The 26,915-nt window shown below is 40.3% G+C and overlaps 2 protein-coding genes across 2 annotated transcripts; both read right to left on the bottom strand.

Annotated features, from left to right (window-relative positions):
* Positions 1-252: 252 nt before the first annotated feature.
* On the bottom strand, positions 253-10,507 carry LOC131110787 (germ cell-specific gene 1-like protein). Its single transcript, XM_058064011.1, has 5 exons — positions 9,938-10,507; positions 7,453-7,500; positions 4,790-4,942; positions 3,240-3,351; positions 253-2,618 (listed from the first exon to the last, which is right to left on the bottom strand). Exons 1-5 carry the CDS (start codon positions 10,224-10,226, stop codon positions 2,324-2,326), a joined length of 897 nt encoding a protein of 298 aa, XP_057919994.1. The 5' UTR covers positions 10,227-10,507; the 3' UTR covers positions 253-2,323.
* Positions 10,508-15,380: 4,873 nt separating this feature from the next.
* sec23b (SEC23 homolog B, coat complex II component) lies at positions 15,381-26,414 on the bottom strand. Its single transcript, XM_058063892.1, has 19 exons — positions 26,255-26,414; positions 24,689-24,916; positions 23,969-24,026; positions 23,448-23,534; positions 23,110-23,346; positions 22,907-22,989; positions 22,664-22,808; positions 21,369-21,527; positions 21,130-21,245; positions 20,560-20,683; positions 20,360-20,440; positions 20,196-20,285; positions 18,812-18,918; positions 18,437-18,590; positions 17,704-17,781; positions 17,022-17,183; positions 16,825-16,911; positions 16,420-16,641; positions 15,381-15,890 (listed from the first exon to the last, which is right to left on the bottom strand). The coding sequence occupies exons 2-19, from the start codon at positions 24,907-24,909 to the stop codon at positions 15,801-15,803; spliced, it is 2,301 nt and encodes a 766-aa protein (XP_057919875.1). The 5' UTR covers positions 24,910-24,916; positions 26,255-26,414; the 3' UTR covers positions 15,381-15,800.
* Between the last annotated feature and the right edge of the window lie 501 nt (positions 26,415-26,915).

The following is a 26,915-nucleotide window of genomic DNA, read 5'->3' as shown; positions in this document are numbered from 1 at the left end:
CCTAATAAAAATGGCAAAATTGGCATAAAAACGCATTGATTCTAGTATGGGTCATTTTTGACCCACTTATGGAAAAGTGTAGGATCCAGTCACTCGTGCATCTAAGGGTTATTAACAGATTAAAGCGAGATCTCTTAAACATTTTACAAGAAAATGAAGAAAATTTGCACAATATACTGCACAATTTTAGTAAGTACAAGGTGAAGAGCAAAAATCCTGCACAAAACTCTCAAGATCCAAGCCTCTGGTAAATTGGTTTACATTGTTTGGTGGGTCAAATCTGGCCCACAAGCCGCCTATTGAGACTAGGTTAGCATATATTGGATTTGTTTTGATGCACAAAAATGTATACAATTTGGACACTCCAGTAATAAAGCTGGCTGAATACTTACTCCTTCACAGTAAAGGCTTCTGCCAGTTTTTCACGACACAACACTGCCCTCTAAGGTACAACGTCCAATCACTGGCCAAACTAAATTTAAGAATGACACATTTTCTCAACTTACAATTTATTGTCTTCAAACTGAAGCAGAAAACATCAAACATAAAAATGCCAGAAATTGAAATCCAAGACGACAGATTCTTCCTTTTTTCATCCTTCACGATGATCCAGTATAACTATAACTGTGTACAAAAATACCACACACTTACAGTATGGACTTGCTTACTTACTTACATAGTACATACGTCAACATCACAATTGCACGTCTGTGTAGGCACAAGATTAGCATTTGTGGCTTTATTTTGCGAGTTGAAAATGATTGCATCCGTCTTTCATTTGCATAAAAACCTGTTGTTCAATACGGCGGCACGGCGGTCGAGTGGTTAGCGTGCAGACCTCACAGCTAGGAGTTTGCATGTTTGTAGCCTGTGCATGCGTGGGTTTTCTCCGGGTACTCCGGTTTCCTCCCACATTCCAAAAACATGCTAAAAACACTCACATTCATACCTATGGACAATTTGGAATTTTTTTTGTTTTAGGAATGTGGTAGGAATCCGGAAAAAACCCACGCATGCACCGGGAGAACATGCAAACTCCACACAGAGATTTTTATACATTTTAAGAAATTTTATTTTTTGTGTTACTACCCCAACCTTCCATAAGTGGGTCAAAAATGACCCGGTCAGGTTGTTTTCTTGAAATATCTTCATAATGAAAATTTTTTTATCATTTCATATTCCAGGTATTCCTCAAAAAAACATGTTTTTGATATCATGCCGTTCACATTTTTACTTTACCTTCTACACATTTTAAGAATTTTTTATTTTTGTGTTACTACCCCAACCTTCCATAAGTGGGTCAAAAATGACCCGGTCAGGTTGTTTTCTTGAAATATCTTTGTAATTAAATTTTTTTTATCATTTCATATTCCAGGCATTCCTCAAAAAACATGTTTTTGATATCATGCCGTTCACATTTTTAAGTTACCTTTTATACATTTTAAGAAATTTTTATTTTTGTGTTACTACCCCAACCTTCCATAAGTGGGTCAAAAATGACCCGGTCAGGTTGTTTTCTTGAAATATCTTCATAATGAAAAATTGTTATCATTTCATATTCCAGGCATTCCTCAAAAAACATGTTTTTGATATCATGCCGTTCACATTTTTAAGTTACCTTTTATACATTTTAAGAAATTTTTATTTTTGTGTTACTACCCCAACCTTCCATAAGTGGGTCAAAAATGACTCGGTCAGGTTGTTTTCTTGAAATATCTTCATAATGAAATTTTTTTTAATCATTTCATATTGCAGGTATTCCTCAAAAAAACATGTTTTTGATATCATGCCGTTCACATTTTTGACTTATCTTTATGTAACACACAATGGATCCTCGCGTTGCATATGCACCGGGAGAACATGCAAACTCCACACAAAGATAGCCGAGGGTGGAATTGAACTCGGGTCTCCTAGCTGTGAGGCCTGTGCGCTAACCACTTGAGCACCGTGCAGCCGATAATGTTGTTTTATTGCAATACCAATTTATGAGCGGGTAATCCGGTTTCCTCCCACATTTAAAAAAAAAAAACATGCTAGGTTAATTAGCGACTCCAAATTGTCCATAGGTATGAATGTGAGTGTGAATGGTTGTTTGTCTATATATATGTGCCCTGTGATTGGCTGGCCACCAGTCTAGGGTGTAAGATAAGATTGTTCAATAAGGCAAGAAGCATCCAAGAGACCTTCACTGCAATAACGGGAATTTTCTTGAACATCTACATTGTTTATAAAGAGAACTCCGTACCCCCCCACGGGACAAGATTGAATTAAGGCAAGGTTTAAATGTTTCCCGTGGATCTTATAGACCACCGTATGGCCTCTCTCAGCACTGTTCTTCCCCCAAAGAACCCCGAATGTCACTCAGGTCTAAGGAGTCCGCCGGTATGGGAGTTATCCTGCCACTCTTCAGAGTCTGGCTGGAATAAATCTCCACAGATTTGGAAATGGAGTGTACAGAGGGTTCTCGGAAATATTCAAAAGCCTCCCTGGCGTGTTCCTCCCGAATGCTTTGCTCGAAGGTCTTTCGTTTGTGCCTGAACTCAATGACGGTCTTTGTGTAGGAGTTGAGCGTGGTGACCGACGCGCCCATGCAGCAGGTGAAGGACGCCCAGGCCATGCTGAAACGACATAACACAGATTTAGTTACTCGGGATTCACTTTGGGAGGAAAAAGTGGCGCTCGATACAAACTGCATTTCGATACCCCCCCCCCCCCCCACGCCAACCTCAATATCGTCACCGCATGTTTGCCTAGATTAGCGTCAATCCCTTTAAGTCCCCCTTCCTCTCCTCAAGTAAAGCAGGTCGCGTGTAAGGTCAGACAATCAAATCATCATCTCGTGTAACGACTCAGCGCTCAGGTTGGTCAACGCTCCTAAAAGGTCAAGAATTGTTTAGCCTCACAGATGAATTTTCCACACACTGCACATATTGTCAAGGGGTGAAATATCATCCCCTTATGCAATCCCAATCCAGCCTGTATCGGGGCTTTGGCGCCAAAGCCTAATCCTGCCTAACATGAGAGCTTTGGGTTTTTTTTTTTCATTAGTGACAGTGATGCTGGGGAGAAGGTGAGAGTCCAGCTACACGACTATTTCAGGCTACTACATCTTCTCTGGGTTGGGAGTTTCTTAAAAGTATCGGGTAATAATACCGGCTTGGATTAAAAATGTTGTCTCGGATTTGAAATGTTATCTTTCATATGACTAAGTCAATGTCAATAACAGACTTGGATCGTACCAGAAGGACCAGCCATAGTCCCAGTTATAGGGTCTCCAGTCGGGGGGCCCCAGACTGACGGTGACCTGGAAGACTTGTGTGTACATCACATGAGCCACCATGCCCAGGAGACCTGGATTGGAAAGGAATAAGGTTAGAAAATGTACCGACATGACTATCTCCCAAAGACATGACCACCTTCTTGTTTTGCTATGAGTTATTTCTTGAATTTTTTTTCGCCTCAATTCTGTGACTCAAAATGCTGCCAAAAAAAGTTGCAAGTGCAGAATTTTGATTTAAAAAAAGGTGATAAATACTATTAAATTCAAGGAATAACTCATAACAAAACAGGAAACCGGTGTCTGTGTGGGGTCTCATTGTGTCTTTGAGAACAGTCACGCCTTCAATGAAGGTAAAAGTAACCTTAAATGTGCATTTATCACTTTCATTCATCATTTTATATTATATGCCTTTAAATTAGTTTTGCAATAAAAATGAGTTAGAAGTGAAACATTTTATGTAAACATTTTCAACTTTTGTTGATGAAGATATGCTAGTTTGAAGATATGCTAGTTTGTGATAAAATACATATAAATACATTAAGAACACAGTTACATAACACGACAAGATGAGCAAAATTATGTATGTCAACCAAAAAAAAAAGAAAACCATACACAAATCAAAACAAAATGTTCAACGTTAACCAAAAAACACATTAACTGTGGCGGACGCTAACTGAGGTTCAGCTGTTTATGAAGTACATGCACCCGATCCTTCTCCACGAGAAGCTCTGTGACTTTGTTGTAAAAGTCCGAACCTCAAAATAAATTTAGTGCGTAATTACTATTTGTGGATTTTACAACATTCTAAAAAGCTGAAAAAAGCTTCCTCACCAGATGAGATTTTAACTTTACTTTAAAGAAAAGTACAATGAAGAAAATATGACAATATTTTGCAATTTACTACCATAAATTCTAGTGAATAAGCTACTACTCTTTTTTTAAATTTGGAACCCTTACAAAAAAGTGCAGCTAATTTATGACTAAATTCTAATCTTGTGACATCTTTACTTCAGAACCACTACTAATCATTTGAATACTGTGCCGCTTAGGAGTCACTGAGGAAATGGTAGCTTATTATATTATTTAGCAGGAGCCAATCATGAAATATGAAAAAAATCATAAGCTTGTCAACCGTTGGAAATTACAGAAGGCCAGTACTCAATATATCAGTCTGACTCAGTGTCACCTGAGAAAGAACAATAAACTCATCACACAGCAACTTAACACTCAAAAGGTATACCTGAGAAATATACAAATATGAACCAATACAAAAATGAAAAAAAAAAGAAATACTTCTGAAGGTTTTCCCATAATGCATTCATTGGGGCCTGCTGGGGGCACTGCGATGACGTCAGTCTCCCTCTGGGCTGTGGAATCCTCTGGTGGACAGAGGCAGTATTGCCAATTGCCAATCCATTTTAATCATCAGAATTATTGACATAGCTCCACACTAGCCCCAGGGTAGTATCAAAAATACAAACAGATAAAAAAAAAAAACATGGTGACAACCTGAGAGCACCGTGAAGACCGCAGCGAAGGCATTGAGCTTGAGTCCGTCGATGACGTTGCTGGAGTGGACGAGTTCCAAGCACATGAGGCTGAAGCCCACCACCAGTAAAATGATGTAGAGCATCTCAGAGACCAGCGACAGCCACAGCATCCCTGATGAGAAACATTGGAATCACTAGTTAAATACAATGAATATAATATTACATATTTCCATCACAACAATTACACCTTCCATGAATTTATGATTTGTGAAGGCCTGCCACAAAATACTGTAGATTTCACACTCTTCCATAAGCATATTATAACGGGACAGTCTGTATGGAGCCTGTGTTTCCAAGTCTGTACAGAAGAAAGCATTGTAAAAAAAAAAAATAAATAAAATTAAAAAAATAAAAAAACACCAGCAATAAATCCACCGACTTTTTACAAAAAAAACAACAATATTAAAAGAAACAACAGAAGAAACTTTTTGTCTCCTAGAGTGTCAATAAAAAATGACATGCACAAGCGTCATGATCAACAATGCAAATTAACTGATTCGCTATTCACATATTCTGCTTGTGTTTTGCATGTGTTCGATTTAGTTCAGCGAGTGGTAGGTTCAATATTTTTTGCTCGTAATCGATGCACCTGTGTGCATCTTCATTGCTTTGTTTTGGACGTATTCCATTGCATCTATGTGAGCTGTTTTCCTGTTTTATGTTCACCCGAGCTGTGCCTCCTCGCCTTATTTTTATGTGCTCTGTTAGGTCGCTATCGTACGGAATAGCTGAACTTGCCAATAAAAAATGTAGTCTCGTGGAAAACGACAGCCCGCACTTGAACTAAACAGGCCAACACACAACGACGTAAAAGACCGTCTAAGTCTGCAAAAAAAAAAACTTTGAAACTCTGACTTTGTCCCCAAGCGTAAGCGTAAACTCACATACAGCAATGACCAGTATAATCTGACTGGGTTAGCTTAGTTTAGTTTAGCAGAGCATGCTGGTGCGGCTGCGTGTTGTGAGTGAAATAAGGATGAGAGCCACGACGGCAAGAGGCTCCCAGCTGGTCTCACTTGGCAACAGACAGAAAACCTTCTAAACACACTCCCATCCTTTAAAAATAAGAGTGATGCACACTCTACCTATGTCAGTTGTGTTTACAAAATAAGGGCGTCATTAAAAATTGTTTATATTAAAAAAAGTAATTGCAATTACGTCTTCCTTAACCATAAGCATGGACATTACAGTTCTACATCCCATTACACAAGTTTTCATTTAAAAAAAAAACTGAGTATTGTATACACTACAACATAATACTCAAAAGATGTGTATACAAATATACAAACATGTCCCAATATCAATTTAAAGGGCACCTATTGTACTTTTTCCACTTTTCTGACCTATAATCGTCGTATTATCGAGTTAAACGATGCCAAAGTTTCAGATAATGAGCTCTGCACTTTTGGAAGTGACCCCCGAATAAATTGGATGGCTCTGAACGCTTGATTTCAGAGCGTTTTCTTTGAACACCAGCTCACTGTGATGTCACAGTGAGTCGAACTACCTTATATGGGCATGCCTGTGTACAAGCTGTACATGCTATGAGCTGTACAAGCTGAGTGGGATCAATCACAGTGGAGTGGGCGTGACTGGAGGCAGGCCGTGGGTGGAATAAATTAAAATAAAATTACATATCCAAGGAAATAAGGCTGGAATAGTTGCAGATTCTGGAAGATCTAGAAGGCTTTCTGTGCGGGTTATCGTGTGAAGCTGCTCTATAAGAATCAACATCTCAATACAAAGGGACGAAGAAAGAGCATAATAGGTCCTATAAGGCATTGTGTCTAATCAGCGCATTCATTGGGGCGCTGCAATGACGTCAGCTTCTTTCATTTTACTTTGGGCTCCGGGTCCTCTGGTGGACAGAAACAACAATGCAGCGTAATTTTCTCCAAATAAATGTTCTTTTTTCATATAAAATGTGTATTGATGCTTATTTCTATATTTCTGAGGTATAACGTTTGAGTGTTGAGTTGCTGTGTGATGATGTTGCTTGTAAGATGAAACGTGAATCAAACTGTTACATTGAGTAATATGATATCATAATAGAGTAATATGATATATGAGTACACAAGAGCTGCCTGGACTCTTGTGTGCCACAATATTCCACTTTATGACATAGATACATATGAGAACATGAATTTAGTATGGGGTGGCTTATACACTAGAATTTACAGTAAGGGGTGTTGTATTTATTTAATGGACATTTTGTTCACTGACACAAAAGTACAAGTAAAATAAAAAAATATGAAAAAAAATAAATAAAATCTTTTTTTTACAATTTTTTTTTCACTTTACAGTAAGGGGTTTTGTATTTATTTAATGGACATTTTGTTCACTGACACAAAAGTACAAGTAAAATAAAAAATAATAAAAAAATAAAATAACATCATTTTTTTACAATTTCTTTTTCAATTTACAGTAAGGGGTTTTGTATTTATTTAATGGACATTTTGTTCACTGACACAAAAGTACAAGTAAAATAAAAAAAAATAAAAAAAAAATAAAAAAAAATAAAAAAAAATCCTTTTTTTTTAAACATTTAAATGGAATTTGGGAAAAAATAAAACAGAACATCCATCACATGACAGTACACATTTTAGTTCAGTGGACGCTCACCTTTCTCTGATGCAGGCGCCAAATCGATGAAGCTTCTGCATCTCTCACCTAGTATCACAGCAAAAATTATTATTATTACTATGATATAGCGTATATTCCAATACATCTATTGCATAAAAACAACACATTTCAAACTGATTGATATATTTAGCGCCTGTAATTGACATCCGACAGATGGTCAGTCATTGGCCAAGCCCTCTTAATATCTGGTTCTTAACTCTTTAGCTTTATAGTCACTTTGCATAGAAATAAACAACATATATTAAAAAAAAAAACAAAAAACAAAACAGAAGGTCTAAACATGAAGCCTAATAAACATTGTGTCAGATGGAGAACGTTGCTGGATTTTTTTTTTTTAAAAGGAACTCTTTAATCAGGTAGACGGAGGTTGGCAACAGCTGTTTTGAGGAAAAACTCATCAAGTCCGCTGTTACATAATCCTTATTAACTCAAGCTGTCTCAGCTCCCCCTCCATCGTACGGGGGGCACTTGATGAGATAGACACGTGCAAAGCAATTTCCTCACGAATAATCGTCATTTGTGCATTGTTTTTATGTTGCCGCTACACATAAAGTATGTAGTCGTGTAGGGCAGTTACAGTACGTTGGAACACATTTGGGTAACTGTCAACATAGTAAGTCCAGATTTCGCCACAGGAGAGTAATCTGGTCAGATAACAGCTTTGACCTTCACTTGACATGACCTTACGCACACTTCGCTTTTACAATCATCTCCTCCCACAAGACTCTTGTTCTTTAATTAGAAAATGTTCTTTAATTAATTTAGAAACTCCTTTTGCATTCTTCTGAGCAAGAAATAGACGCAAGAATGTAAGTATGTAACGATCAATACTGTGGTGTTATATAATATATATAAGATACTGTATATTATATTCAGACATATCCTGGCTGGAGCCTATCCCAGACAGCTTTCAGTGACCGTGGACTGCTCTCAGGGCACATGTGGAGACACGCAACCATTCACAGCATCACTGAGTGGGAACGGAAGTTCAGTTACCATGACTCTTTTTTTGTTGGCAAATCAAATTTCAAAAAAAAAAATGAAAACATTTTGTGACAATTAACACAGTTAATTGGTTCAAGGCCCGACCTTGAAAAATACATTTCCGCAATATAGGATTCAATGTTAATAAATGGAATATTTTCATACTTGGAGCATAGAAAACCTGAATATGGTGTTTAACATTATTAAAAATAATCATTATATAGACCACATTGCGCAACTCTTCTCCTCTGCAGGGACTTCAGATGGCAGATAGCTATCAAGCTAACCTGTTAGCCTGGAATTTCCTCTAAATTTAAAAAGCCCAAAATATACCACTTCCACACAGATTGGGAGGAGAACTTTTTTTTTTTTTTATGTAAGGTAATGTATCAGTGTTTTGTGTCATTACTGCTGCACAGTACTACTAATAAAAAGACTAGTCTACCACACATTTATTAATCAATTTGGAAAAAAATGCAATATAGCGAGGGAACAATAATCGAACCACGATATCGCGAGGAATGACTGTACAGTGGACCCTCGCTTAGCATGTTTTTTGGTTAACGTAGAAAATTTTTGACATAATTTTTCCCAACTTTGTGTAAATCTTACACTATGACCTTGTCCTTGTATTAATACAGTACACTTATTGCTTGAATTCAGTAGTTCTTCTTTATGAAAATGCCAGCATTTTCAACTTTGTTTGACTCCATATTGGATTATTGAGGTGAAAATCCCTACTGAATTTCGTAGAAAATTTCTGACATAATTTTTCCCAAGTTTGTGTAAATCTTACACTACGACCATGTCGTTTTATTAATACAGTGTACCTATTTCTTGAATTCAGTAGTTCTTCTTTATGAAAATGCCGGCATTTGCAACTTTCTTTGACTCCATATTGGATTATTGAGGTGAAAATCCCTACTATGAATTTTGAATTGTTTTTTACATGTCAACTAATAACTGAAAAACTATAAAAACACGTTTTGTGTTAACATTTTTGGCTTTCTGGAATGGATTCTTTGGGTTTACCTTATTTCTTAACGGAAAAACGGACTCGGACCTTCTGGAATAAATTACATTTTGTGCTTTTTTCAGTACAGCAGATTCCATTCCGGACCCAACAGCGAATAATAAAAATCCACAAGTCATTGAAATTACCATAACAATTTTTGACACAAAGTTTGTCCCTCCTTTTGCTTTGTTTCACATCTTGGGTTCAAGGACCACCAAACAAAGTGGGACATCACAGCTTGTTGGAAAACCATGACCAGCAAAATTATGATGACATAAACATGTATGGTGTACATGTTACCCGTATTGGCACATATTTATAAAATGTTACTGACTTTGGGTGAATGAGATGTGCTGAGGGCCAAAATAGTCGGGCACCTTCTTAGTACGAAGCAATACATGCCCCACCTTCACATATTGTTTACTAACTTTTCTAAGCACAGTCACACACACCTGGTGTTCTTACTTTCATCGTGGATGTTCTCCTCACAAGAAAACCAGATGCCGGTGTGGAACTGGCGGAACAGGAAGCGGTCGTCCCCGGTCTCCCAGCTGTAAACCACCTTGTTGGGGTCCGTCTCGTTCACGCCGTAGTCGATGCACTGGTGGGTTCGCAGCTTACTGCACTTGGGCTTGGGTACCCTCTGCGTCCCGACACACCAGTAGGTGGTGATGAAAGCCGTGATGGAGAAGAACAAGGCGAAGAAGTTCAGGCCCACCGACAGAAGAGTCCTGCATTTGCGAGTTGTCTTCATGGTCTGGGACGCGGGGAGTTCATGGGTGCAAAGTGGAAGAATAGAGGTTATATCCTCGGTGCTTCAAGGAGGAAGTTAGCACATGCTCCACCATTTCCATAGAAGCTCCATTGAGGAGAGGAAACACAAGGTCTCACCACGCTGGGGTCACTTTTGCATCATTACACCACCCCACCCCCCCTTCTCTATTTGAGGGTTTAGCCTATAGGAAGTCACGTTGTTAAAGGATTTGGCTCCTCCTTGCATCAAGTGTTGGATTTTCTCATCGTGCACCCGCCCCCTTTTTTCTCTCCATCCCCCTCCCAAGCCAGCATTCAGAAGAATTCCAGTTCATTCAAATGTAGACTGTTCATTTCCGGGTCTTTGCCTCTATCTAGAAAAGGAAAACTCATAAATGTGTTTTTTTTTCTAGTTAAAGACCCAATAAACATTTGAATTGACAAGGGAGGGGGGGGGGGGGGGGCACACACTCTAAGGGGACCTATTATATTTTCCTTTCCATTTGCCTTTGTATTGAGCCGTGGACTCCCATAGAGCAGCTACACACAATAACACACATATAAAGCTTTCTAGATCTCCCAGACTCTGTACCTATTCCTGCAATGTTTCCTGCTTTTCGCTGTGTAATTTACCCCCCTCCGGGCATGCATTCTGCAAAGCCCACTCCGCTGTGATTGGTCACACTCCTCTGCTTTGCCAGGGCATGCCCATATAAGGAAAAGTGCAAAGCATACATAATAGGTCCCCTTTCATTTTTAAAATTCATTTGTAAATAACTACATCAAATTGTATCTAAATTCATATCAATTCTGGAAATTTTATTTAAAATATATATAGTTCCCACAGTTTACATAAATACTACAGTTTGTAGGATTATGCTGCCTGGTCCTTGAATGCACCATCTAATTTTCGCCCCGAGCTGCACAGATCCTGTATTTTTCTTTCATCTCATATTTGGTTCCAAATGCTGATACGATGTGGGAATGCATTACGGTAACGTTGAGTTACACAAACAGTCCTATTATAATGTGTTTATTGGCGAGGGTGTACATCCATCCAGCCATCCACCTGCTATGCTGCATGCCCTTATTAGGGTCTCGGGTTAGGCTGGAGCCTATCCCAGCTATGGCCTGTGTCTCCGCTAAACTTTACCTGTTATTACTAGTTATTACTAGTTATTATACACCGTGGTGGCATTGTGTGTACAGTAAACCTCGGATATATCGGATTCAATTGTTCCCACTGGTTTTGTCCGATATAAGCGAAATCCGTTACCGGAAAATGTCCGTTTTACGCATATATCGGATTTATATCCGGTATATGCGTAAATCGGATTTTATCCGTTATAAAAAGGCACTTCCTTGACTATGTTTCCAATGTACCTGGACGCGCAGGCAACGCTGCAAACGCTGCAAATGACGTCGTATAGCGGCCTGTCACGATTCGGCGAATCGGAGCGCCACGATGCGGCCATCCGATATATGCGAGGGAAATTTAATGGAAATGCATTGGAACGGGACTGGAGATTTTGTCCGAAATAGGCGAAATCCGTTATAAAAAATCCGATATATGCAATGAATTTTTATTGGAAATGCATTACAGAAAAATTGGTTCTTTTTTATCTGTCCGTTGTGAGCGAATTTCCGATATATCCGAGTCCGATATATCTGAGGTTTACTGTACCACTGCTGTGGGTTTTGGTCACCTTCATGTGGGCCCCATGGGAAGGTGAGCTAAGGTGGCTAAGTTATAGGTGCCGTATCAGCAGCAGCTTATTTAACAGTATTTGGGACATTTGGTGGCGCGCCTCGGCCTGATTTGTCCGTCCTCAGCTTCGTGTTGGAGAGCTTAGCCTGCGTGGTGGAAGATGAAGATGAAGATGAATGCATGCTGCTGAGGTAAGAAAGATGTCAGGCCTCTGTGGCCTCATTTATTGTCACGCTGTAAACACTTTGTGTACACGGGCTAAAACCAGTTGTATTTTTAGCACGTTCTTCCACGTGCTGTCGAGGAGACAAAGTAAAACAAAAAAAAACAGCAGGCAGAACAAACAACTAACAGCAGAAAAGGTTCTAACAGGCCGTTACTTACAAGACACGCTAAGGTACACAAAAAAACCTACACGTTGCCAAGCAAAGCGGAGGGCGTGTAGCATGAGGAACGTATGAGTCACGCTTAAGAAGCCTGACAGGTAAATTGGCAGCAGGTGTGTGCACGAGAGGACCGCCTCCTGCCAGTCAGAAGTGCGACGCAACGAAAAGGCAGGAGGCGGCAGCAGAGCGACAACACAGATCATAACACAATGTGTATTGATTGGGAAAAGAATATTGAATTGTGTAAATATTGTAGTTTGTACTGAGGAGGTCTTGGTTGTCTACACTGTAGCTGCAAACGCATAAAACTTGCTATATACGTTCGATATAGTGCACTAGACTCATTCATTCATTCCTTCATTCGTTCATTTTCTACCGCTTATCCTCACGGGGTCGCGGGGGGTACTGGAGCCTATCCCAGCTGTCTTCGGGCGAGAGGCGGGGTACACCCTGGACTGGTCGCCAGCCAATCACAGGGCACATATAGACAAACAACCATTCACACTCACATTCATACCTATGGACAATTTGGAGTCGCCAATTAACCTAGCATGTTTTTGGAATGTGGGAGGAAACCGGAGTACCCGGAGAAAACCCACACAGAGATGGCCGAGGGTGGGATTGAACTCGGGTCTCCTAGCTGTGAGGTCTGTGCGCTAACCACTAGACCTCCGTGCATCAGCATAAAACTTGCTATATACATTCGGTATAGTGCACGAGACTCATTCATTCGTTTTCTACCGCTTATCCTCACGAGTCGCGGGGGTGCTGGAGCCTATCCCAGCTGTATTCGGGCAAGAGGCGGGTTACACCCTGGACTGGTCGCCAGCCAATCACAGGGCACATATAGACAAACAACCATTCACACTCACATTCATACCTATGGACAATTTGGAGTCGCTAATTAACCTAGCATGTTTTTGGAATGTGGGAGGAAACCGGAGAAAACCCACGCATGCACGAGGAGAACATGCAATCTCCACACAGAGATGGGCGAGGGTGGGATTGAACTCGGGTCTCTTAGCTGCGAGGTCTGTGCGCTAACCACTCGATCCCCGTGCAGCAGCGTAAAACTTGCTATATACATTCTATATCGTGCACTAGACTGTTTCTTTTTTAGAAAACAATTTCAGATACATTCTCACAATGTTGTGAAAAGACATATAAAAAGGAAAAACACATTTTTACTTTTGGGTCTCAAAGCACACAAGTGTGGTGCATTCAAAGTCGTACCTAATGAAGTGTCTGCAACTGTGAATGTTGTAGCCGCTTACTCATTCAACGTCTTACTTTATCTTTGCATCCGCTGACGCCAGCATTGTGTCATAGTTAATCCATAAAGACTCTAAGACATATTCGATATAGAATTCTTACATAATTTATCAGGGATAGAAGCCAGAATGGACTGATGGGAGGTGAAGTGATCTGGTCGGGATTTGATAAGAAATACAGTTGTGCGTCACATGGGACATGAGCATCCTGAATGATCACTAAAAAGGTCAGAAAGCAATTTTAATGCTCTTTTGTTCAACTTATCCCAGCAGGAACAAACAGATTAAAAAAAGGCGAGGCTGGTGTGATTGTTGTCTCTTGAGAGGATCATTTTTTTTTGTCAACATACGGAATTGGTCCCAAATGCCCCTCGCTGCACCACTACAGTTAGGAAAATAGATGCTATTTGGTATTTTGCACAAGTGTATGTGTCAAAGGAGCTTAAAAATGCCACGCCTTGAATACCTCTGGAGCATATGTGGACTCCTATGCGGAAACCTTCTCGACCTAAGCTCTCGCTAGACACTGACTTCATTTGTATTTCAGTGGCAACTCAACCCTCAAAGCTGCTAAGAGTAGAATTTCCTGCTAAACAGATAGCCCATGAGAGATTAGTCTTCATAATCTGCCGTTCACTGATCCTCGAAATCATACTGTCTGGGTGCTCTGAAATCAGCTTACAGTGACAGTAGATGGAGTGTGAGTGGTTTTATGATTGCGACTGCATGCAGATGCGGGTTTTACGTACAGTAGCACAAATGAGAAACATGGCAGTTGTTTAGGGGGGAGTGTCGTTTTGCAATGTGCACATAGCATATGTCTCCTTGCAGTAACCTGGATGAAGATATCCCTGGTGGAAAATTGAGGGAAGCCCTACTTGTCACGATGAACCTCACATAACTGAGAAGGGTCACAATTATGTTTTTTTTTCCCCCACAAGACCCAAATCCCTGACACCAGTAGGCACGTATTGTATCAAACTGCATGCATACATTCAATTATTAGAACTCTGCACAACAGATGGCAGCCATAAAAATTACATGCTCACGTGTCAGGGCCAATTATGTAAATCTGATGTCATCATCAACGACCAACCGCCACAGATAGATTATAGCCCTGTGGGAGATACAGAACTGTGACACATTTCTATACAGCACCGCATAGCAGAACCACAATAATGAACAAAATTCTTTAATACTTGGACTTCTTCTTTTATTGAATCACGATGCATTTTAGTAGCGTTGTGACTGATAAGTGCAATTATTTTTGTCCAAGTTAGCCATTCACCGTACTCAAACGGATGATGGGCTACATATGAAATGTTAAACTGAAGTAAGGGTTGATTTGAGGACAGCCAACTCGGACGACAGATCTTTACATGGACCACATTAGGAATCCAGACACATCCTAAATCAAACTGTCGGAGTTTGATTACAAAGATACTTAGAAAGACACTGGGTGAAAATACCAGATGGTGACCGAGACTGGATAAGTGGACTTCCGTCTACAAAATTCCTAATAAATTGTAATGTTTATTATCATTAAAGACACATTTCTACTTCAATGTCATATTCTTATAATATTTGTTGGTAAACCACTGCCGACCTTTCAGCCTTTTGATACCAAAATTAATTGTATTGTTGTACGGGAACACTAACAATGCTTGCCACCAGCAGGTGGACATACAGGTATAAGAAGCCTTGTGGATTAAAAGGTGCACCCCATAGACCTGGATGACTGACAACCCACACTAAAACATACTGCAAAAAAAAAAATGGAGTATGGTTGGTCAAGGTTTAAGAAGCAGGGGTCCATTTTAATTTATTAAGGGATCATTTCTACGCTTCAAAGCACACATTTATATGCATTTTATTAAACGGCAATTTCAACATAATGTGCTGTAGTAGATACACTTTTCGGACAAACAAAAAACAAACAAACAAATGTCATGTCAAAAGGTCATATCAAATATAAAATAGGAATTTTGATGTAGATTAGCAGAGAACCTGGATGAAACCATAGTCCTGTTGCACATGATAAAGGTCAGACAAAGTGGGCAATAATAACACTATTAGTGTAGACACTGGTTACTTTTAAGGGGGCGTTAGGGGGATGGGAACACAAACGTTTCTGGATGTTAAAAGCCAAACTGGAATGTCTTATCTTAATTCCTTGTGTTTTCTCACGGTGAGATGGGATGTAGCGATGTCTATGCGGAGCTGGACACAGCCAGCTTCTTCAAGTGGTCCATGAAGACCTGCAGGCTGACGTCATCAGTGAGGATCGGCGCTCCCGTTTCCTGTGGTTGGTTGCACACCAAATACCGGATTGGTTATTTTGCACCCTCTCTCTCTTTCAGACCATCCAATCTCATTTTGCCTCTAATCCCCCTGACCACTCTAATGAACTAAATGCATTTGTCACTGAGATTAGTTTATGCAAGTTTTCTTGGTATTCTCATTCCGAGACTGCCATAGACCCATTTATGGCCTCTGTGTGAAGCTCTTTATTCTGCACATCTTCTTTCACTTGGGGAAATAAGAGATTAATTATTTGGAGCTTGTTTAAAAATAGCTTTGTCAGTTAATCCGCCATCAGGTGTTATAAGTACGCCTTATATTTAATTTGAGTAGGGGCTTAGGTAACTGTTTACTAGTTACTTCTGAGTACATAAACAGAGGAAGATTTGTACGATTATTTTAAAGTACAGCCAATGAACTTATCAGAAACTGACTTTTATGCCTGCCGCTATCTGTACTGAGAAATTACAGGTTGTCTCCACAATGCCTGATTAAATAATTCGTTTCCAGAAGAAGTCAACGGTGTACCTGTCCCCATGCGTAGAGGTTGTTGTGGGTCTGGGAAGGGTTGACCTTTGAGAGCAGGAAGCGAGCCTGCGAGCCTCCGTGCTCCGTATCAACGTAGCGTGGCATGGGGAAGCGTGTTTGCAGAATCTCCTGCGCGTCATCTAGTGGAGCCTGCAGAAGCTGTTTAAAGTTCTCATATTCAGCCATTTCTTGGTAGCCGGCCTTTCGCCACTGAGCGATGGTCTGGGGACAAAAAGACGAGGAGAATTTTTCAATGAAACCTTAAAAATTTGTTACAGCTACTTTCAAGAATTTCATTCTGAAGCTTGCAGATGCAGAAGCAGCCTCATGCATTCTTTCTATAATTGCAGTGTCCTGCCTTACGGAATCTAAGCAGAAATATGAGGACTAGATTAATCTGAATACCTCTCCATGGTAGATAACAAGTTGGAAGAATGTGTCCATCAACAAGATTCGATCTGGCAGGATGCTGCTACTGTCCAGGAGCACAGGCTGATAGGGGAAGAAGAAGATGTCAATGAAAACAATCGGGTGAAGCCTGGAGAGGAACAGACGATGCACCTCAGTGCAAACATCAGTGCCCTGAAAGGTACATGGCTGACCTCTGGTGGCCCATAAAAGGAGTACGAGTAGAGGATGGGCTGGATCATGATGAGCGATTGTGTCAGGTCCTGCCTGACAAAGTGGTGCCTGTAATAGGACGACTCATCCGGGCTGTTGTTAAACACTTGCAGGAAGGGCGACCGCCGCAGGTGGAACATAAACTGCAGGTGTGAAAGAGAACACAATGTTAAAAAACAAAAACAGACTAAATGTTCCACTGCAGCGTAAACAAAGTATCTATTTGATGAGCTCAGTTACCTTTGCGAGAAGGATAAAACATTCAAACATTGCAACATTAACATCTCTGAGCGCGACAATTGAATATGGGTTTCATCATTTGGGAGAGTAGTGGAACTCATTTGACTGAAGGGGTCCCTGATTAAAACTTTAATAATCGGCCATGATGCAAAACTCTTGTCAGAGTGCAGATTTTCAGTGCACTCGGACTCGGAGTGTTTGTGTCTGGACTGGTAAAACTGAGCTTTTTGGTTTGTGCCATTAGCTTATGTTTTTAAACCTCATTTGCCAACAGGACATGAAGTTATTGACTCATTATACCAAGACAGTCCCATTAGTTTTGAACAAGGGCGAACAGGCAGCGGCAAATATATTGAAGTGTTTACAAATAAAAAAAAAGGCAACAGTCACGTTCAACATGTAGTACAGTAAATAACGGTTTACCTGAGGGTAAAGTGACAGGGACTCTGACAGTTTGAAGGATGTAGGATCATCTTTATTGAATTGACCAAACTTCTGGCACTGCAAAGACATGAAAGCATGTTAAAAAAAGCACATAGTCATCCCTCACCATTTGTTTTTTGTGGTTAAATACAGAGTGTAACTCTTCGATAAATATGCATATTCATGCAAAAAAATGTTTTGCCCAAATTAACAATTTTCAAGCATAGAAATGACTGAATGACCTAAAATGAAAATATAAAAGACATTCAAAATGATACACTGTAGTATTTGACACCGGCCACTAGGTGTTAGTAAAGTTTCTGAAATGTTTGGTGAGGCGCAACAAGCCTTTATTGCAGGTTTGAATTATTTCAACAGGCACAATAATCCCTTATAATAAAAAAACAGGCTACTGTTGCAGCAATTACCCAGGCTTATTTGATTACTTTGATGGCTTATTTTTATTTTGTGTTCTATACTCGGTAATACAAAGTTTAAAAGGTGACTTTAGGGGTGCTGTTTCATGTCTACAGTGCTCTAATAATGTAAAAAAATATATTTAGAGGATTGTAAACAGGGATTCAATGTTCTAACTACGAAAATATTTCATTCATGAATAAGGGAACATACTTAGCGTAAATTCACTTTTCAGTCGGGTCTGGAACCAATCAACTGCAATCTACTACTGTACACACAAAAACAAGAGATCATGTGTTCTTCACATTCCACTCACCAGGCGAATAAGCTGCCTGTCAAGCCAACGCAGGACATCGGGCCCCTCCTCCGACTCGGCTCGGAACACTCCCAGACGAGCCATGAGCACAGCGGCTGCTTCCTGATCAAAGGAAGACTCGATGTGCTGAATTTGCGACTGTGCATCTGCCCAGCTTGGGTGGGGACACAAAGCATAGGAAGAACATTGTAGGTGCAGTCGTACATGGGTGTGGTGCAGGTGACGCACGAGGACACGACTTTGAGCTGTCACCTTTTGACTAAGTCAAGATCAGTCTCATCAGCATAGCAAGTACGTGAGGACAAACATAAAATGACGTACGTTTGCGTAAGCACCCAATAGACTAGATCCACTTAATAATACAAGCAGTCTTACTTCCTGGCAATGGTCGTCACCCGTATCCTTCTCTGGGTGTTGGAGTGCTGGTACTGGGTTACAAACTGGATTGCACCTCGGCCACCCTGTGGGACTGGTGCATTGTGCTGCACACACAAAACATGACACATGTGAGACTTATTTCATGTATGTTCCATCTGTGAACGGCTTCTCCTTCCTTGTCATCATATTGTGTGGCCATGACACTAGCAACTCAAGTTGAGTTTGGAGTGTTCATTCACTTCTTGAAAATATGCTACGATCATGACTTTTTTGTGTCTCACTGCACACACTGGCACCCCTCCCCCTTCCCTTGCTTATCCAATCATCAGTCTAGATGCATTCACAGACTTCTGAGAGCCGGATATTTCTAACTCTTTTTGAAAATGTACATTTCCTCCACCTCGGTGTTAAAAAAAAACAAAATACAAAAAGTGAGGTGCAACAAGTAGTTTAAAGAGCCGCATGGGGGTTGCTGACCCCTGGGTTAGGGCCTAGACCAGGGGTCGGCAACCTTTACTATGAAAAGAGCCATTTCACCCACTTGCCCACTAAAGAAAAATAGCCTGGAGCCGCAAAACGTTGTATGTTTAAAACAACATTGGAGGGGAAAAAAAAGACGAGTTGGAGTACTCTTGCTAGTACTGGAGATAAACTTTTGTTTTTAAATGAGCTCTAATTTATTTTTTAGAATCGTCAAATAACTCATTAATAATAATTAATAACTCAAATAACTCAAAGTATTACTCATTTCCCTTCATGTTAACCTGTCAGAGAGAACTGGATAGCATCCTGTCTGCTCATTCAGTCACCAGTCAGAACTCAGTCAGGATGCATTCATGGTCTCACACAAAGTTGGATTTTTGTAAACTCATAACAAAGACGTGCATTTTCACCACACGGGTGCTAAAAAATATTCAAGCATTGCAAAGGGAGCCGCAACAAAGAGGCTGGAGAGCCACATGCGGCTCTGGAGCCGCGGGTTGCTGACCCCTGGCCTAGACTATAGATAGACAAGATCAATATGAACCACACACACAAGAGGCAAACATGTCAATCACGGTTTTCCAAAGTAAAAGCTGACGTGTGTGAATATCACACAAAAGGTGTGGTTTCATCAATGATGAAGGAAAAAAAAAATCACATTTGAAAAGCTGAAATCAGATAATATGTACATTTTTAAAACAAAACAATTACTACAATACCAAAAAAGTCAAATTAATCAGCAATTAAACTTCTGACATATAGTATAAATGTTGTATTGTCAATACTAAGCCCCAAAAATTAGCATAGTTGTTGTTGCAGCTCTAATGAGATGCAAAAGATACTCCGTTGTAAGTTAGTAACGCCCATTAGCTTCAGGCTCATGCAAATATTTTTCTACCTGATTCACGACTTCAAAGTAAATGCCCAACGTGGTGGAAGGGTTGAGACTGCATACTTTCCACTGGCTTGTGCCACCAACGCCCATCTCCTACACAAAAGCAGATTTGAGTGAATTCAATTCAGTGACTCCTCCAATAACGTCAATGTGGGGCTATGACTTACATTCTCTGACACACAGGAGCCCTTGGAGTTAAGTGAAACACAAGGTCCAATGGTCCCACAAACCTTCAGCTCTCTCGAAGTCTACACGGCAAAAAAAAAAAAAAAAAAGTACTCTTGACCTTTCAAATGTGATCACGGAATTTAGCTAATTTAATTATATAACTGAACAATTCAATTGTGCCTCCAAATCAACCGTTTACCTTAACCTCCAGGACGCCTCCAAAGGCCATGCGGAAGTCTCCATTGTAGTCTTTATTGAAAACTCTCTGAAAGGTTTGCTTGAACAACGAGGTGTTGAAAGAGTCCCCCATCACTATGTGGCCCCTGAGAATAGAGCAGACACACAGTTCTGATTTTGAATTGGTTGGAATTTAAACAAATTAATGGTTGTATAATTTCACTTAGAAATCCATCAGATTGCGTTTTACACCCCCCAAAAATAGGTGCAATACCTCTTTCTTCACTACCATTGATACAGAAGAGCTACTTATGAACTCTGCCTGTTAGTTTCAGTGTTTTATAAAACACACACAAAGTTTCCACACCATCTTATTCCAAAATGTAAGAGGTGCGAGGAATAACTCTAAAGTCTGAACCCAAAAATTCAAAGTATTGGGCCAAACTTGTAGAACTGGAACTGACTACCTTGGATATCTTGCTGATCAAGACTGATTGTTTGGTGTGTGCAGAACACCGTCCATGGATGGCCTAAACAATCACACACACACACACACACGCATGTGTTGTTGAGCTGTCAGGTGGTGACGTACCCAGTGAGATTAGATAAACACTTCATCTCCAGCAGTCCAGTCTGGTCCAAAGCACAGGCGTATATATCAATACTGTGGCCATTTACTGCTGAGCGATTGGCCAGGGCTTCATAGTACTGCATGTCAGAAAGAACATAAAACGTCAGTTAGGGCAGATTCTGTACGTTGTTTATAGAAAGAAAACATTTAGTCCAATCGTGTTTTTCCTGAATACCACTGGCTATTATCCATTTGTTCACCTTAGTAGCCTTTTTCAAGTGGCGAGCGTTATCCTTCTGGATGTCATGCCAGGAGCGGATGGGGGTTTTCAGCTCATCTCCCACCACCATGCCGGGACCCTGGGTGGGAGGCCCTCCGATGAACATCATCACGCGAGCACCTGTGTTGGGGAATGTGCCCTAATTTGGGGTGAGATAAGTAAGCAAAAGGATTCATTAAACACAAGCACACCATTCATTTGTATACACTGCTTATGTTTTTTTGAATATAGCTAAATTTATGCTGACGTTTGCCATTTGAAGCTAAGTGCCAAATCAATTAGTACTTGTACAACATGGTAATTCACAAATAAGGCCATATTGAAACATTTTCCATTAAAGAACAGGATCATTTCTGGTGCAAAGAGGACCAGCTGTCTAATAAGGTAAGTCAACTCCAGTTTTTTTTTTCAATGCTGTATCACACATCTAAGGCATCCATTAAGTAACAATGTCGCTTGACAAACCATTAAGTCTGAAGTCACTGACAGAACAAATGTAATCTCACTGCAGAAGGAGAGTGCATCAGTTGAATTATTGGCAGCACTAGCATTACATAATCATACAGATTAGGGGATGATGACAGTAGAGGGGGGAAAAGACAAGGCAAAAAGGAACTTTGAACTGGCAAATCACACGGTTTTGCACAAGATAACAGTGTTGCGGTATGCATCACTATGGACAGTAACGTGGAAGAATCATCATGAAGAGGCTAAAGTTCAGGCTACGCTGTAATAACAGCTAATATGGCGATATATAAATGTAAAAATTACATACTTCACACACTAATGAATATGACAAACTCACAGTTTCTCTTAAAGTGCAATCAAATGTTGTGCACTTGCTTATTCGGCCATAATGAAATGGAAAAGATCAAGACATGGCAACACAAGTCTCCATTTTTCCACCTAGAGCTGTGATTAATTTTGCAGGGTATTGTTGACTTGTACTTTATTGACATAGCAGATCAATTCAACACCAATGTAACGTCTTTTTGGTATTTTGTTGTGAAGAAAAAAAGAGGCGAGACTTTATAGATCATGAGCTATTCGAAGACATCAAGTACAAAATAGCCATTACTGAGACACATTAATTAAGGCACAACAAGATAATAGTATAATAGTCACTTTGTATTATTTTGGCTCCAATGAAAAAGTGAAGAATTCTACAAATATAGATGACATGGCAATATTTTTTCTCTTCAAAATATGTCGCTTTCTTGATGAAGCAATGGTACTAAAATTCCTGCTTTATGAGTGTGTTTGTGGCTCGTTTACCTCTAGCAGCCCAACAGCAACAGTCAGAGCAACACCAGTAGAACGGAGTGGCCGTTTACCCTGAGGAACTGGCCAGGGGTCTCGCTGAAGCTCCCCCAGTAAATCAGTCAAGTTCATATCAACTTTGTGCACAGGCTGAAGGAACCTGCATATCAAACATACATCATCAACTTTATTTTTTTCTAATTTTCAAATGTCTGCTATACATTAACAACATTAAGACAGGAAGTGCTGGTGATATACCTGCAAGAGGTTGCAGCATCTTGAGGTGCAGGAGGGCGTCCTGGTTGTCCTGATGCTGCCGGCTTGGTTAAACCCAACATCTCCTAAAAACACAGTCATTGTCTGACAAACTTGCATTGCTGAAGTTAATTTTATGGCCATATAAAAAGCATATGGAATAACTGCCACATAAAACAGCCAAACGACAGTCTTGCTCCACCCACCTGGATCTGTTTAGAGGTGAGATCCTTGGTGCCCCTGAAGACGTAGCTCTTGGAGATCAGCTCACAGCTGAGCTCGTGAACCTGCACCATCCGTCCAAATGTGATGAGGCCCACTAAGGCATTTGGAGGCAGAAGACTCAGGGACATCTGAAGGGACTCCTTCAAAGCTTGGAGGTCCTCTTCTTCCAAACATGTGTCCACCACATAGAGGAAGATCAGGGGAGCTGGGGGTCCTCGCTATCAAGGGCAAGATAGTTGTATACGATTCAGGGTTGTTTTAATGTGTGTGGTATTATGATGTCCAAATAGCCACATTTTCAAACATGTGTAGTTCGAACCTGTACTATGTACTCAATGGTGGAAAACTGGGGCATGAGTTCAGCTGGCTGGTTCACTTCTGATATTCCTGCATAAGAAGGGGGGAACTGCAAAAAAGAAAAAAGGCATTTTTACAAAATTTTAATTGACGAAACCACCCTTGTTTCGTCAGTTTCTTGTTCTTTTTAATGCCTGGTACAACTAAACGGTACGTTTTATTTGTACAAATATAATGACAACCAAATAACTCTGTTTAGTTTGGGCAGTAAAATACTATAGCTAGCGATGTAAGAACTTAAGTGATTTTGGTTATCAAGAAAACCATGTCAGTTGCTAGATATCAGCTCTTTAATTAAACTCTCACCACCTATTCTTGTTATCATCATTAATCTGTACAAACAAATGTACATTTAGTTGTGCCAGGCATTAAAATGGATCAATAAAGTGAGAAAACAAGGTTTTTTCCATGACTGTAGAAAGCCCTCGTGATGTTGGCGCTTCCTACACTTTTGGCAAACATTGAGTGAACATTAGTACTTACTGGGTTTCTCTGGAAGCAGAAGTTGCATGCCCAAATCTTTGCTCGGAAGTCTACTTGGCTGTAAAATATGGAACAAAAGTATTTGCAAAGTCAAGAGGAAAAGTATGTTTAAAAAATAAACCTTTAAAACAAATGACTTGCAGTCAGTTGTGCTAACTTTTTATGGCCGATCCAGCTATCGTCCTTCATCGTTATTGGGTCACATTTACACTTTACTTATTATATATGCTATACCACATACTACATTATTGCCGTAGACTGAAAAAAATGGTTTGGGTTTGACATGAAAAGATGAATATGAGACTGCAGAGCAACAATTCAGTTTTATTTCCAGGTATTTACATCCGAGCCGGTGGCACAACTTAGAAGATAGCATATTTTGTTTAAACACACCCATTTTTCATGCAAACCATATCTTTAATCTCTTTAAGACATTCTAAAAGTATTTGTGCAATGGTTCTGAGTTATTTTCATTTTCCATTATTTTCCCATTTCCACCAGTCACGTTGTTTTCGTCTCCAAATGCAGTCTACAAAGGCAAACCCTATCCTACCAGTCTGAAACTGAGCACAGATCATTAATTCCTGCTCAAAGACTAGGTGGGGCACGCACCAGTCAGTCTAGATAGGACAGCTGTCCTGAGAATACAATGACCTGGAAGAATGAATATTCACAGGCATATTTCTGACATGCATGTTTTTTTTTCTCTCTGCAACTCACCACAGTGGATTGAGCACCGCCTTGCAGTTGGCCCGGCTGCACATGACGGGCTCATACTGGACTGGAGGCAGGTCAGGTCTCTCCTTAAGGGGTGTGAAGAGACAAGAAACCGGCACCACAAGCCTAGTTGCTTCCAGTCGGCTGGAGGGCCAGAGGTTCCAGCTGAATCTCACCCCGTCCCTGTCCTCATTCTGTTGGATGAACTCCTGGTAGGTAGCCATCAGCAAGCTGAAGCAGAGAGAAACCAACAGATGAAAATGCCCGTCAAGACTTGGTCACATCACACTTGCTTCTTGTTTGATCTGCCCTTTCTCAATACACAAGTGCTCCCAACTGTGTGCTAAGGAAATATTTGAACAATATTTTGATAGCATGACTGTGTCCCCGGGAAACCTGACCAGCCTGTTATGATTAGTGAATCAGACATTTTACTAATATTTTGGCGACACATTTACTGATACATCTCAGTGATGTGAAATGTTCAGCAAACAAGCTTGTTGTTGCTGGAAACCTTTTTTTGCTAGCAGATCACATAAGTCAAACCAGGACAGGACTGTGGCCCTTCATCATATACAAAATGATGCAGGCTAAGGGCCATTGTGTGAGCCCACCCCATTGGCTGTGAAGCAACCCACACATGAATGATTTCAGGATGGTTTACTGTTGCCATGGAAACTTTTTCTGGATGCACCAAACAATCAGAAAGGGAATTCGTAAGAGAAAATGGTTTTACACCAGGCTTCTGGAATCCAATACCTGTATCTTTTGCAGAATACGACACCAAGTCATCTTCATCTCACTTTGTGAGCATATGCACTCACGCCTGCTTGCTACCATTCCTGAACAAGCGCTGCACTGTCTGTACCCCTATCCCTCAGTTAAAAACAAACTTTCTTAGGCGCTCTGAAGCATTCTTCACATCAACTGAAACTCTCTCTTCTTGATATTCTTAATGATCTGCTAAATGGTTGGCTTCGGCACAATCTTGCAATAATGACTGTGTTTTCTTGCAGGTAACCATGGTTAACAGAGGAAAAACAGATTTTAAACACAACACCTCTTTTTAAAGCTCACAGGTTGTAATTGTCATTCATCAGGATGACAGTCATCTCCAGCCTTTGCCCTTGTCAACACCTAGTATGTCAACCAGTGAACCACGAACAGGATGTCTGATAGCCCTTTTGTATTTGTATTTTTTTAATCAGGGCTAAAATGCAGTGGAATTGTTTTTTTTTTGTAATTAATTGCCATACATCTTACCACTAGAAGTAGTAGTAGTATATGCAAATTGTTGACGTTTTGATTGTGGGCCCCCTACATTTTGGATAAGGATAAGGTGACCACCTTCCAAAAATCTTTTCCTGACATATTTCAAGCAAATACACATGTCGTTGCCGGATTAAAAAACCTTACTGACAATGATGTGTGTTGAAATTAGTATAAAATACAACATTCTGTGCCAAGACAACCTGTATGCTAACGCGACGTCGAATCGTTAGCTATCAGAATGTAGCACCAACCCACTTTCAGCCAGCCAGTTCTTGTAGATTAAATACAGACGCTTACCTTTAATATCAGAGTGTCCGAGTCGTGTCAATGGACTAATTGCTTGTTCTATTTTTAAAAAATTAACATGTATCGTTAAAAAAGACGACAGACAGAAACGGACAGAGTGCTGACTGCGGGTGTTCAACCCCTCTCAGCCGGCTTGTGCTCCAAAAGTGACGTGTACTCCAAGCGTTGAGGGCTACAATTGGTTCTCATGTTGATGACGCAAAAAGGGGGCGTTATCTTCCGCAGTTTGTGGGTTGCGCTTCCGCCACGCAACGTTGCTTGGTGGTGCGTTTTTACAGTCGGAATTCCTATAATTTGTCAAAAAGCAATTCTACATTATTCACTGTTATTATTGTTATTGTATTATTTTTTAGGTGTTCTTAGAAACGTTTTAGGTCTAAAAGAGACCGAGTAATGTCTGTGGTGCTGTAAAATGAAAGTTAAAATCAAAGCAGAGGGTGGAGAGAGTAATGCAAGTGTAGACACGACTGCAACTATGGCGCAATTCTCTAACTTTACAGGTGCGATTCTTTTATTTTGAAGGCCTGACTTTAGCGGCTAGTATACAGAAACAATTACGCCAAAGCTGGCCGACCGGAAGCTGTGCTGTTCCGGCAAACCAGAGAGGATTTTTGTCATGAAAACTAAAATATGGGACATTTTTTTAAACGCA

This window comes from Doryrhamphus excisus, chromosome 1, assembly GCF_030265055.1.
Source record: "Doryrhamphus excisus isolate RoL2022-K1 chromosome 1, RoL_Dexc_1.0, whole genome shotgun sequence".
Taxonomy (NCBI): Eukaryota; Metazoa; Chordata; class Actinopteri; order Syngnathiformes; family Syngnathidae; genus Doryrhamphus; species Doryrhamphus excisus.
The sequence above is the reverse complement of the archived record's forward strand: the minus strand, read 5'-3'. Positions and strand labels throughout refer to the sequence as shown.

Bases quoted from the DNA above. Each gene is read 5' to 3' on its own strand.
- sec23b (XM_058063892.1), bottom strand. From the start codon at position 24,909: ATGGCTACCTACCAGGAGTTCATCCAACAGAATGAGGACAGGGACGGG. The intron at 21,528-22,663 runs GTAAACGAGCCA...ACCCCAAATTAG, and splicing joins TTGCTGTTGGGCTGCTAGAG to GGCACATTCCCCAACACAGG. The intron at 18,591-18,811 runs GTAAGACTGCTT...TCCCCACCCAAG, and splicing joins GTGACGACCATTGCCAGGAA to CTGGGCAGATGCACAGTCGC.
- LOC131110787 (XM_058064011.1), bottom strand. From the start codon at position 10,226: ATGAAGACAACTCGCAAATGCAGGACTCTTCTGTCGGTGGGCCTGAAC. The intron at 4,943-7,452 runs GTGAGCGTCCAC...GTTTCTCATCAG, and splicing joins GGCGCCTGCATCAGAGAAAG to GGATGCTGTGGCTGTCGCTG. The intron at 2,619-3,239 runs GTACGATCCAAG...ATGTCGTTTCAG, and splicing joins GACTATGGCTGGTCCTTCTG to CATGGCCTGGGCGTCCTTCA.